Genomic DNA, 13,354 nt, shown 5'->3' with positions numbered 1-13,354 from the left:
GCTGTGATTTTGCCATCCCTGCCCAATTGCTGGTCCCCTCATCCATAAACTTCATTTCCTGGTTGCTCTTACACAAAGCTGTCAGAGATTTCTTGCAAAGCCCTAAGTAAGTCAGAGTCTTAGTTAGGGTTTTACTGCTGTGAATAGACATCACAACCAAGGCAACTATTATAAGGAGCTGAGAGTTCTACATCTGAAGGCTGCTAGAAGACTGACTTCCAGGCAGCTAGGGTGAGGGTCTTAAGCCCATGCCCACAGTGATACACCTACTCCAACAGGGCCACACCTCCTTAATAGTGCCACTCCCTGGACCAAGCATACATAAACCATCACAATCATCTTCCAGACCCAGCTCTTCTATCCCGTGAGCTCGCGCTGGAGAGGTGTGGCTACTGCCTTTTCACTGTGTCCTTTATTCATACTGCTTCTGAATCTTGGAATGCTCTGTTCCAATCCTGTGCCTCTTCTTAGGTCCAGGCTAAAGGTCCCATAAAATCCAACTACTCCTAGGGGCATTTCATCCTCTGAATAACTCTGACCATATATAGGATTCTGTTTTGTTTAGGTAGTTGAGTATCCCAGGATGGTCTTGACCTCCGTCCTCTCACTTTTGTGGCTGGCGTATTTCCTTTATTATTAATCCTGTTTTGTTACCTGTTTTTGTGAAGTGGACCTTGTACATCACAGCCTGTGTGGAGGCCGGTGACTGTCCAGTGAAAGCACGATGTACTTGGGGGTACATTCGAGACTGGTAAGCCCTGTCTCACTTTAAGTCGGGATTTTTGAGTGCAGCCCCTGCCTGCCCCTTGAGGTCCTTTTTATAGGAGAGATAAGGAATACACCGGGGCAGGAGTTGGCTGTTCTTTTTTTTTTTTTTTTTCCGGAGCTGGGGACCGAACCCAGGGCCTTGCGCTTCCTAGGCAAGTGCTCTACCACTGAGCTAAATCCCCAACCCCAGGAGTTGGCTGTTCTACATCATTGGAAAGACACCAGGAGAGGGAAGGAGCAAGGAACACGCACAAGCTTAGTGTAGGTTGAAATATATGCCGTTTACATCAGGTTTAAAAAACAGGACTTATGCTCCATGATAAATAAGAACCTTAACTTGTGAGGACTTCACACAGACACCTTAACCTGCATGGGATAAACGGGAACTTCCTCTTAAGTGTCCGTCTGAACTGCAAACAGAACCCCTAAGCCTGCAGGGTACATATTTCCTGCTTTAGTCTCAGACGTGTGTGGTTCCAAGGATGAACTCAGGTTGACAAGCTTGGTGGCATGTGGCTTTATTTATTGAGCCATCTAACCTGGCCTGACGTTACAACGTAATGTGTATGTTTGTATGTGTGCCTGTGTGAATGAATGCATGTGCGTCATACGCAGACAAGTGGCCATGGAAGCCAGAGGGGGTGTGGGATCCCCTGGAGCCAGATTTGCAGCAGGTTGTGAGCCTTGCAGTCATCTGCATCAGGGGCTCTTACTGCCTGAGCCACCCTTAGGTCCCCAGAGGTCAGTGCTTCTGAGGAGTTTCAGAGCAGCTGCTCTCTGGGTCATCAGCCCACTTCAGAAGGGCTTCCCAGAGCAATCAGAGTTCTGACCCATAATTGTTCCTGTCTGAAAGAACTACATAGGTGGAGATGGAGAAGAGCCTGAGGAAACGAATGTCCAGCAGCAGGCCTAAAGTGTGACCAAGGGTCTCTGCGGAATCCCTGCGATCTGTCTCCTAGATGGTCTTAGACTAAGAGCCCCAGAGGAACCTGTGACTACTAAAAGGCTTATGAGCGGTTTACCTGCATGGTCTGGGTGGATCCCGTGTACTCCGTTTTCTCTGGCAGAGATCGGAAGATGCTGCCAGTGTGTATGGCCACCCCAGACTCCATATCCCCAGTCGAACCAGCTAGATAGGAAACCCCACCCTGCTAGACTATTCACTTATCTTTTGAGACTGGGTCTTGCCTGTCCTGAGCTTGCCTAGGGCTTATGACAAAGCCAGGGATGGTGTTGAACTCTGGATCCTTAAAGGTTATGCACTGCTGAGCCTGGCTATCCACCATGCTAGGAATTAAATTCAGGGCTTCGTGCATATTAGAGGCATGCACTCTACCAAGGAAGCAATTCCAGTCACCTAAGTTTCAGAGCAGGACTATGGGGGACAGAGACCAGCAGGGTGGAGACTGGGTTAAAACCTGCAGGGGCAACAGCCGGTTCTCTGAGTCAGTGATCAGGCAGCGGGGCTGGCCCTCACCTTGTATATCAAGCAGCAATGCTTAAGAGACCACTGGGAGGTCAGACTGCAGAGGGCACACTGCCCTCACGCTCCTGAATCCCAGAGGCCAGAGCATGGGTTACTTGAGGGCTTAGCTGAAGTGGCTGGGGTGAGTGGTAAGGGAAATGAGTGGGAAAAGGTTCTAGAGAAGTTTGCAATACTAAAACACTGGATTAGGAACTTTGGGAAAACTTGTTTGTGAAAAGGGTCACTTTTTGAAGGCTTCTCAAAACCTTTGGCAAAAGCAAGCTGAGTTAACCCAAACCTGATGCAGCTTCCCGACACCTGCATTACAATCCTGAAATTGCAATACAGCATGGGAACAAAAAAAAAAAAAACTAAGACAAGCAAAGTCCTGTGAAGCTGTGATTCGGATGGTTTTTCAAATACCAAATTCATTCTGGAGGAGCAGGAGGCCTGAGGCAGTGACTAAAGCCCCCCTGAACCTGCTAGGGAGCAGGTGCCGAGGCAGTGTGAGCCTGTGTGCTTCCCACACACCAGATGTCAGAGCCAGGCTGGCAAAGAGGAGCCTTCAGCCGTGTCAGCCCAGGGCTTCCTGACAGGTGGCAGCCACATCTCCAGCCACAGGTCCAAGTACAGCTGCTGAAGGGCTCAGACCTCTCTCCGTCATGCCGGCAGGGACTGGCCAGATGGAATACAGAAGAAACTGAAGGTCTTTGGAAACAAGAAACGTGGGTTCATTTAGTTTGGTAGAAATGCAGGATTGAGGATTGGGGTGAGTGGTTAGAGGAACGGAGGTGGGGGCAGTGTGAGCAGCGACCAGGCTGCTGCTGCTGCATATTGTCCAGCTCCATCCCTGACTTAGCATGAAGTTCTCAGGAGAGCAGTTCCTGAGGTGGGCGGTGCTGGTAGTGCCATTAACAGTTGCTCAACTGAAATCTTGGGAAATTTTCAACCCAGTAGGAAGAGCTTTGCTTTCATGGTCAGAGACCATGTTCTCCTAACACAGATGCACTATAAATATTGTTTATTATGAGTTTCTGTGTTCAGTACACAAAATAACATTTAAATATTTAAGTATTTCTGGGATATATACAATTCATTCTGATTATTGCTAAAATGGTCACATTCAAGCCTTGAAGTGTGAGGAACCAGTGTTCTATGCATGGACGCTGTCTAACGTGTACCACAGGCCTGTCCCTGCAGGGTCAGTGACTCTGGAGTGGACAAAGTACTGCTCCCATATCCAGCCTACCCACCAGTGGATGGTGTGTGACAGTCAGCACTCCTCACTGTCCTCCCAGTGTTAAAGGCTTCCCAGGGAAGCCTCGCTGACCCAGGCAGGGTTCTGGGCCTGCCTGCATCTGTCAGCCTAAAAGCCTAGCGGTCCCACTCGACAGGGCTCTGTTCATCATTGTCCTCCTCTGAGTCAGCAGACACTTTCTTGATTCTCTCCAGGGCTTCTCTGATGCTCCTCTCCAGGTCGCTGGTGCTCTTCTTGCTGGGGTCCACATTGGGGCCTGTGTGGACTTTCTTCAGCTGCACCCCCTGCCTGATGGCAGCCAGAACTTGTTCATTGACCGAGGTGCGGGGAGGGGGCCGGGTGGTCATTTCTACTTTCCGGAGAGAGGTCCTGCCCTGCCGGAGAGAGGCCAACACTTCATCCATAGAGCCTGAAATTAGAGAGCAAGTATGGTGAAGACCTGGGCTTCCAGAAAACATGGCAGTTCATGCCGTGATCTAACGGACACACATGCCAAAGGGAAGCACTGACCGCACAGACAGACCAGCTCTCAGCGCACACTGTTTCAATCAGGACAACTTGACAGCTGAGGGGTTATCTTGCTTCCTCAAACCCATTGTAAGTTCCAGACCACAGTATAACCATCTCTGCTCACATGACGTAAGACAGACACCCTGAGGAGTAGAGAATCTGACCCACAGGGCAAGACTGAGCTCCCTCTAGATTGTACCTGACATTCCCTTTTCCATTAAAACATCCTGAACGCTCACCCCACATTCCTCTACCTCAGTCTTGGCAATTACTCGGTGACATCACCTCCCCGTGACGCAGGTGGGCAGGTTTCTACACAGGAAGGCTTAGAGTAATAGCTTTGTCATCGTCTCAGTAAGGCTGAGGAGAGGCACAGCACATTTCCTGTACAGTGTGCTGAATTCCACACACCTTACCTGAGGGGCTAAGGGCTCTATTTTTGAGGGTGTAAAATGCTGTCAAAACACAAATTAGCTAAAAGTTCCAAGACACTGGGGAGAAGCTATTTTTCAAAAACTCTGGCACCCCGAGACCATGAGGGGGTGAAACCTTTCATCACCTGCCAGACGCAGGGGCATGAGTAAAGCTATTTGACATCTGCCAGGTGAGCCTTCAGGATTAACACTCATTCTAGCTGGGACTATGGCTAACAATGACTTCCATTCTGGACTGGAGATCTCACCTAATGGAGATCTCGTGGAGAACAGATTGGGCTGGTCCCACAGTTGAGAGCTCTAATTCACACTTTTTTAATCTCTAGTACCACAGAGTAGTGTAAGTTGAACAGAGCCCTCAAAACTGTGTGTATCCAACCCAAGACCTGCCCATATCCAAACTCTAATCTGGGCAGACAAAGACCAGCCACACGGTGTTGCAAGCCTACAGATGGGCTGCTTGCCACCTGAGCCTGTTGGAATTTTTCCTTCAGACCTTGTTCTGAACACACTGAAGCCCCAGACTAACCAGCGTGTAACTGTTCCACAGGCTTCACACTCACCCCTATCCCTGTAAGTATGTGCTAGGGGGAGCAACTCAGCCAGAGCACAGCCATTCACCAGTTTCTCTAAGACAACCCTCCCCGGTGCAGTAGGCATTGAGTCCTGGCAGATTCAGGAGAGAAAGTTTCCCCTGAACGTAATGTCTAAAGCGATGATAGAATTATGCATGAGAACGTGGCCCTTGCTAAACAAATGCTTGAGTGTGTTTAGTGTGAAGACAAAAGGTGGCGCACTTTTCTGGTATTCTCAGTTAACTTCAACACTTCAGTTCTGTGGATGACTCAGGGATGTAACAGCGCCGGTCACAGCTGTACTGAGAAACTCTGGTAGTTTCTGAAGAACAGGGAAGCCGATCTTTGCAGAGACGTGGCTTCAGGCTGAGTTAGCATTTGTCAGGTTGTCTTGTTTGTACTAATTGCAATAGGAGAGTACTAACAAGACTGATGGTGGCATACTCTGAGACAAGATAACTCTGAAGAAGATTCTAAATTGAAACTAAGAGATGTTTTCGACATCTTACGAACCCAGAGAGAGGGGGCAGAAGTGCAGTGGGTTACCTGGACGCTGGAAACCCTCCTGGCAATCAGACCCTCCTGGTCTTCTGGCAGACATATCACAGGCTAGAGGGAACGGCTGGTCCTCTGTTGCCAGAGTCTGGAACCCTATATTCTGATGAGTGGTACCTTGAAAAGAGGGCAAAGCAGAGGGAGGAAGAAGTGGTGGAGGAGGAAGTGGCGGAGGGGGGGGAGGTGGTGGCGGTGGTGCTAGTGACATCTCTTCACTGGATCCAGAGAGCGTCTGGTCACTAACAGGAGCAAGGGCCAGGCCAGGGGCACTGCCACAGGGATCTTGATGCTCAGGGGGTTTCACAGTGGCTTCAGGTAAGGGAGAAGCACTTCTGGTTTTGCTGGAGGCAGGATGAGCTGCGGTCTTGTGCTGAGCTGTTGAGAGCCTCTTCTGAGAGCATCCACCTGACAGGTTTGACAGCATGGATTCTGAGCAACTCGTTTTCAGTGCAGACCGAGGAGCTGGACCCTTCTGAGGATGAAAAGCTAGTGAGAGACTGGCCACCATCCAGGCCGTCAAATGGTGCAACTCTGCAAACAAATCTATAAACCAACACTGCCCCGAGCATCCCCTGGCAAGCACACTCCTGAGCCCGCTTCATGAGTTCACGGACCACTGCCCAAGTGGCAGGAGCAGTGCTGCCTTGAGGTTGGAACCACCCTGGGCCAGAGTGACGCACTATCTTAATAACCAAACAAAAACCCACACAAAACAATACAAAAACCTAAAAGCAAAACCCCACAATTATGTTTGCTTTTGGGGGAAACTAGCCTAAACCTGCCACAGCTCAGAACCTGCTTTGACCAAGCGGCCATAGTACTTTGTGTAATAAATGAGGACGGGAGAGGGGCACTGAGAGGAAACGCTTGTCACCCCAGCGGGGGCACTTTGGTTGTACTTACAGGCAGTGCTTCCTCCTTGGTGACACTTTGGAGATTACAAAGAAAGAGGAAGCTAGGTGGCTCAGGCAGACAGAGTGCCTGGGCAGAGAGCCTGCCTTCACCCCAGCGTGCACAGACAGCCGGGTGTGCTGGCAGGAGCCTGTAACCCCAGAGCTGGGGAGAGCTATGCTGAGCTCCAGGCTTCAAAAAACAAGATGGAATGCGTCTGAAGACTGACACCTGAGATTGTCCTCTGACCCCTCAGGCATGTGTGCTTAAACATACACAAGAAAAATGAAACCAAAGAGAAGCCAGCTAACACCAAGGCAGCAGGAACCCAACCAGGCATGTTTCAATGCTGTCAGTAGCAGCATGGTGGCACACACTCATGCTGTCACCAAGCGTGCAGCACACACACATACAGCAGTTGGGATGACCCAGGAGGACTGAAGACTGGGCTTCACTTTGAACGAGCAGGGCTCCCATATGCTCCCATATTTGAAGGCTTTGTCCCTAGTTAAGGGGCTGTTTAGGAAGGATTAGGTGTAGTCTTACAGGAGGAAGTAGTCACTGGGGGTGAGCCAGTCAGGCCCCACCTCTCTCTCTCTGCCTAATGCTTGTAGATCAAATGTCAGCTTTCGGCCTCTGCTCAGTGCCTGCCTGCTGCGCTCCAACATGATGACACACACAAAGCTAAGCCCCGACAAATGCTTGCTTTTTTTTTTTTTTCCGGAGCTGGGGACCGAACCCAGGGCCTTGCAAGCGCTCTACCACTGAGCTAAATCCCCAACCCCAAATGCTTGCTTTTTTAAGTAGACTTGGTCATGCTCTCTCACCACAGCGACAGAAGGGTAACTAATAGGCTGCATCTTAAGACCCTGCCTCAATCAAAAGAGGAGAAGGCAGCTACTGTGGCCTTGAAATTCATGTTCCCAATTCATGTTTTTATCCATAATAGCATTTTAAAATTCTATGTTGTGTGTTCATAATGTGTTATACTCTTCTCTAGGGTTGGGGAGACTCCCCAGATAAACGTGCTGAGTGATCATTCTAGAACGTACCTCCCTATATGCTCTTAGCCGCTCCAGTGTTTTCTGGCGTTCATGGTCTATCCATTCTTTTTTCTTTTGTTCCTCTTCTTTTATTTTGTCTCTTTTCTATATGTAAACAAACACATCCTTGTATAAAATGCCCATAATTCCAGTTATGTATATATTTACTAGGAAGGAAGACCCACCCTCATCTGTCCCAGCTGCGTAGTTTCCACAGGCTAGCCCACTGTCACACGACAGCTATGACTTGTTCTCTCAGGTACTTACCATCTGGATGCTGTGATGGTGGTGAAAATGTCTCACGTTTTGTTTGGCCTGTTGCAGTCTAAGCTGATGATTTTCTCGGCAGTGATCCTGGTGAGAGAATTTCAGTCACACATGTGGTTGTTAGTAAGACACGGGCTGGAGTAGAGTTGAAAGCATTGCCCTTTAACTAATACGTAAGGTGGTTGGTTTTTTCAGTGAGGGCCAATAAGAGGTCCTCCTCCATAGTCTTTTGACAAGGGCAGCCCACAGGTTCCCAATGGAGTGCACTGAGTTAGTGTCCCGACCATCTGTTCCATTACATTTAGTTATGTTGGTGGGGGACCAACCATGCACATGCACCACAGCATGTGGAGGTCAGAGGACAACCTGCTGGAGTCAGCTGTCTCCTTATATACATGGGTCAGCAGCACACACTGTCTTGGGGTGCCACAGCCATTCTAATGTGACTGTGTAAACCCATGTCTTCATACAATAAATACTAATTATATTTCCACACCCATAGCCCGCCTAGAAACACTTGGGAAGACCATGTTTAAAACTGTACTTCCTTCTCCCATGCTGACCACTCACTATAATGCTTCGTATACAGTGGGGAACGCAGTAAGAACGAATACTAACATTCACTATCTTTTCAACCTGAGCCATGGTACTATTTTACCCTCGTGTAATTGTGAGATTTGTATCACTAGATTATCTTCCTAACAAATAAAAAACCTGAGCTAAAGAGAAATTGCAGGGGCTGAGTGCTCTCTGCTCTTGCAGAAGAAGAGTTCAGTTCCCAGCACTTACGTGGGGCAGCTTGCAATGGTCTGTGACTTCAGCTCTAGGGATCTCATGCCCTTATCTGGGATCTCCCATCTATGTACACACACACCTACATCTGAAACCTGCCCTCAGCCCCATCCTGTTAACCCAGTAAAGAGCATCTAGGCTGGGCAGAGAAAGAAACACCATTTGCAGGATGCTGGCTATGCTCCCACTCACTCTGAGACAGTGGCTGTCATCCTGTGGGTCACAACACCTTTGTGGCTGGGGATGGTGGTGGTGGTGGGGGTCAAATGACCCTTTCATAGGGTCATTAGCCTAAGACCATTGGAAAACAGACATTTACACTACGACTCAAAACAGCAGCAAAATTACAGGTGTGATATAGCCTCAAAAATAATTTATGGTTGGGATCACGCCAACATGAGGAGCTGTATGAAAGGGCTGCAGTGTTAGAAGGCTGAGAACCACTGCTCTAAGAGAGCACATTGTCCTGTCTTCCTGACTGAGATGAGGCTTCTTCCATCTACCGTACCACAGTGGCACAGAACCAGGGGCTGAGCCACACTGCCCCCGCTCAGTCTCTCTGAAGTGTAGGGCAAAGGGCAACAGGCTGTGGAGAACAGCTCTAACCCGAGACTATGGCTCACAAGCACAGACTCCCAAAGACACTATTGCAGGAAATGACTTTTGTGTGGAAGAGTGGCATCCTTAGAGGCTAGAAAGGAAGAGGAACTGGGCATCTGCCTATAATCGCAGCCGCTCGGGAGGCTGAGGTCAGCAGGATGGGGCGGAGCACCTGCGTGATGAGCACTCCCTTAGGCAGACAATGCTTTAGAGCTCCAATAGGAAAAGCACAATAAACATGGCAATTACTGTAAAATGCAGGAACGTTCTCTTCTGTTGGAAAAATTCTACTTCTCAGTGTTTTTATGTAATTATACTATTTAAGGATTAAGGGAGCAAATGAGGGTCTGGAGAGGTGGGTCACTGGTTAAGTCTTAGCGTTCAGGAGGCAGAGGCAGGCACAGCTCTGAGTTTGAGGCCAGACTGGTTTTGAGTTCCCTGTTTCAAAAAGAGCACTAACTGTTCGATTCCCAGCAGCAACATGGCAGATCACAACTGTACATAAAATAACTCCAGTTCAAGGGGACTGGACACCCTCAGACACTCACAGGCAAAATAATGAACATGAAATTTTAAAAAATGACATTTTTAAAAAAGAAAGTGAATTAGTTTCATTCTGCTTTGTTTTTGCATGTTCTTGCCTTACTAGTCTTTTGTTTGTTTTGAGTTTCACCTTTCAGTTTTATTTTTTTCATTCATTTTTTTTTTGGTTCTTTTTTTCGGAGCTGGGGACCAAACCCAGGGCCTTGCGCTTCCTAGGCAAGCGCTCTACCACTGAGCTAAATCCCCAACCCCTCAGTTTTATTTTTTTAAGAGACAGAAAGAACAAAATTGCGTGGGTAGGGAGGTGGGGAGAATCTAGGAGGAGCTGAGAAGGGAAAACATGATCAACACATACTGTATGAAAAAAAACTGCAACAAAAAATCTGTTCTCTTTCTTGTTTTGTTTCACTGGATGTAAAATATGAAGTGAGATGAACACTGCGTCTGTGACCAGCTTTAATACATAAAGAGGAATAGAATGTCATGCTGCACGTTTCTCCTGTGACACCGGGGATTGAACTGAGAATCAATCCTATACTTGCCATCAGTGTCTCCTGCTAAACTAGACCTGCAGCCACTTCTTCAATTGGAAGTGGTGTCTCTTAAGCTCCCCAGCCTGCCTTGACCCTGCCCCAGCTCCTCGAGTAGCTGGGGTTCCAGGCCTGAGCATCAGCACCACACCCAGCTCCCTTTCCGTCTGTTTTCATTTATTAAGTGTCTGTGGGCACTCTTCTCTGTTAGTGTCTGTGGGCACTCTTCTCTGTTAGTGTCTGTGGGCACTCTTCTCTGTTAGTGTCTGTGGGCACTCTTCTCTGTTAACTGTGTGTGTGGTCAGAGGACGGCTTCTTCCTGTCATGGGCTTTGAGACTAAGCTGAAACTTTATGAACTGCATAAAGTGCTATGCACTATGTGCTGCACTTTATGAACATCTCATGGTCCCCACTCTTATTGTGATGATGAAAGAACTATGCTTCTAGAAGGCATTCAACAAACAATTACTGAATGAAATAATTAAAATCCAGACATAAAGACAAACATTGCAATCTTGAAAGAAACATAACTTTCTAACATTTTAAGTACATTTAGGTCTAGCCATTGAGATCAAACACACAGAGCATTAATCACTATGTGGGTAAACCTCTTAACCTTGTATTAACAATGAAAGCCTAGATGGGAGGAGGCAGGCAGCTCGCCACGGTACCTTTCTGTTCCTGAGTTGGGCTCTCCTGGAGCAGATGCGGCCCCGCTGAGCCTCCAGCTGCTGGCACTGCTGACTGAGTGCTCTCAGCTCTCTGTTGTCACCAAGGTGCAGCTCCAGGTCAGGAGCCAGGCTCTTCAGCTCCTCAGGGCTTTCACATGGGTCGTAGTAGACCACTTCAGCTTGTTTCTCTAAAAAGATTCATGATTTTCTTAGGCATGTTTTACTATAAGAAATAATTCAAAAACTATCTTTAAATGTAAAGACTGCTGTAATTGCATAATGTAGGGGAAAACAATATTAATATTACATATACACATTTATTATATAGCTGCACAAAGTAACAATGTTCTCTAAAACATGTTCCATGTGCTGGAAATAGCATTTTAATGGCCACATAGTATTCACTAGAACATTCTCAAAATGTCCCAGTGTTCTGTTATTTCTGATTTTATGGTGATAAGTATAGTGTGTGTGTGTGTGTGTGTGTGTGTGAGAGAGAGAGAGAGAGAGAGAGAGAGAGAGAGAGAGAGAGAGAGAGAGAGAATGTCCGTGCGGGCACCCACGTGCTTGCTCACTTCTTCCTTAGCAAATGGAATGAGCGCTCAGGGTTCTTCACACCTACTGTCTAAATGCCCCAACACAGCACAAACTGCCTCACCAGTCTTTACTCTTGACTACATATTAGTTTTTAAAAATAGACGTGGCAACAATTCCAAACCCTCAGAAGCACACAGAATAACAAGTTTTCTATCTCTTTCCTAAACCTGAGTCTCAAAGGAGAATGTCCTTCCAGATTAACTTTTTTAAAATAAAAGGGTCCCCTAAATATACAAAGTGTTCACAACTGATTAAACCAAATGCCGAGGCCCTGTGTGAGAGCCATGAACCGGAAGGGGCTTGGGGAAGAGACTGAAGGGTAGAGAGACCTACCATGATCTTGGGTGAGAAGGCTCAAAATTGCAAGACGACAATTCTCCCCCAGTAATCTCTAATTTTAAGCACAATCCCAATCAAAATTCCGGGGAGTTTTTGTTTGTTAAAAGCTGCCAAAGTGATTCTAAAGTTCATCTGGAAGAATAAAGAAGTGAGAAAGTCAGAGACCATGGAGGAGCAGGTAGCGGGAGAGGCAGGGGCTGACATCGGTGTTACAGGTGAGAAGCAACATGGAACCCACACCAGGAGGCCTCACAAGTGAGTGCAAGAGAACCCTCAGACTACATCGGTGGTGCTGGCTCTGAGTCTGAGAAGCAGCAGGAGACAATTTTTTAAATCAATGATTGATACCAATTTGAGGAGAAAAGTTTCAATTTTACCATTAGTATGACCAACAATTAAATAAAATCTTTAATGTAGAAAATACTCTAAAATATTAGATACACATGGAGTGATTGGTTTTTCAGCTGCAGAGCCTAGATACATTACAGCAGGGGTGTACCATGCTGAGGTCCCAGCATAGCTGTGGCCATTTTGTTCCACGCCTGCCAGCCATTGACACAGAGAAATAACTTGACTCAGAGCAGGGTCAAGCTGACCGCATCCCTGCTGTGTTCCGTATGAAGTTTGTTAATCTTAAAAAATTCCGCGAAGCTTTACGTAGGAACCTTCAAGTTCGAGGTCAATATGAACTGTCTTGTGTAAAATGGCTTTAGTCAGAGCTGACCACCGGGAAACACGTCCTGCACCTGCACAGGAGCTCATTATGGGTTTTGTGGATTTTTCCTTTAAAAGACTGATACAACAATTAGGCACGTGAGTCCTTTCTGTGGTCCTGAACATTCAGTCTTGGGTGTGCATCAGTAAACTATTTCTCACTTCGCTGAGCTCAGTGTTCACGTGGTTTGTGTGGTGATTCCTGAACCCCACAGTGCAAACCTGCATACCCAGCAGTTGGGAAATGAAGGCCACCACTGACTACACAGAGATCCTGAGTCAGGGGGCCAGTTACATCAGTGTGCCTCCAAAACCAAAAGCCAGAAGAATCGATGACACTGTGTGTGTGTGTGTGTGTGTGTGTGTGTGTGTGTGTGTGTGTGTGTGTGTGCGTGTGTGCGCGCGCGCACGTGTCTGTAGACACCACAGTGGGAGGATAACTATTGGGAGAGAAAGATGACATGGTGTGGGTAAGAACAAAGATGGGTAATGGGGTGGCAAATTCGAGCAAAGCACAATGACATGCATGTATAAAAATGCATTATAAAGGGGCTGGGGATTTAGCTCAGTGGTAGAGCGCTTACCTAGGAAGCGCAAGGCCCTGGGTTCGGTCCCCAGCTCCAAAAAAAAGAACCAAAAAAAAAAAAATGCATTATAAAACATAAAAATAGAGCCAGGCCATGGCAGTGCATGCCTTTAGTCCCAGGACTCAGGACACAGGCTGGTGGCTCTCTGTGAGTTTGAAGCCAGCCTGGTCTGCAGAGCTATTTCCAGGACAGCCAGGGCTACACTGAGAAATGC

The 13,354-nt window shown here is 47.5% G+C and overlaps 1 protein-coding gene across 3 annotated transcripts in view; it reads right to left on the bottom strand.

Moving 5' to 3' along the window:
- Positions 1-3,195: 3,195 nt before the first annotated feature.
- The window catches only part of Whamm (WASP homolog associated with actin, golgi membranes and microtubules), a 28,402-nt gene continuing 18,243 nt past the window's right edge, over positions 3,196-13,354 (bottom strand). Inside the window, exons 6-10 of one of the 3 annotated variants that reach the window (NM_001130728.1) lie at positions 10,904-11,091; positions 7,767-7,853; positions 7,509-7,604; positions 5,557-6,037; positions 3,196-3,900 (exon numbers count right to left, since the gene is read on the bottom strand). In NM_001130728.1, coding sequence (NP_001124200.1) covers positions 3,608-3,900; positions 5,557-6,037; positions 7,509-7,604; positions 7,767-7,853; positions 10,904-11,091 — 1,145 coding nt within the window. In that variant the 3' untranslated portion in view covers positions 3,196-3,607. Of the gene's footprint in view, positions 3,901-5,556; positions 6,038-7,508; positions 7,605-7,766; positions 7,854-10,903; positions 11,092-11,833; positions 11,972-13,354 lie in introns of those variants that run through there. The other 2 variants (XM_039105687.2, XR_005501963.2) reach the window with 2 other exon arrangements.

This window comes from Rattus norvegicus, chromosome 1 (genome assembly GCF_036323735.1).
Source record: "Rattus norvegicus strain BN/NHsdMcwi chromosome 1, GRCr8, whole genome shotgun sequence".
Classification (NCBI taxonomy): Eukaryota; Metazoa; Chordata; class Mammalia; order Rodentia; family Muridae; genus Rattus; species Rattus norvegicus.
Note: the sequence above shows the minus strand (reverse complement) of the source record. Positions and strands in the feature narration are given on the sequence as shown.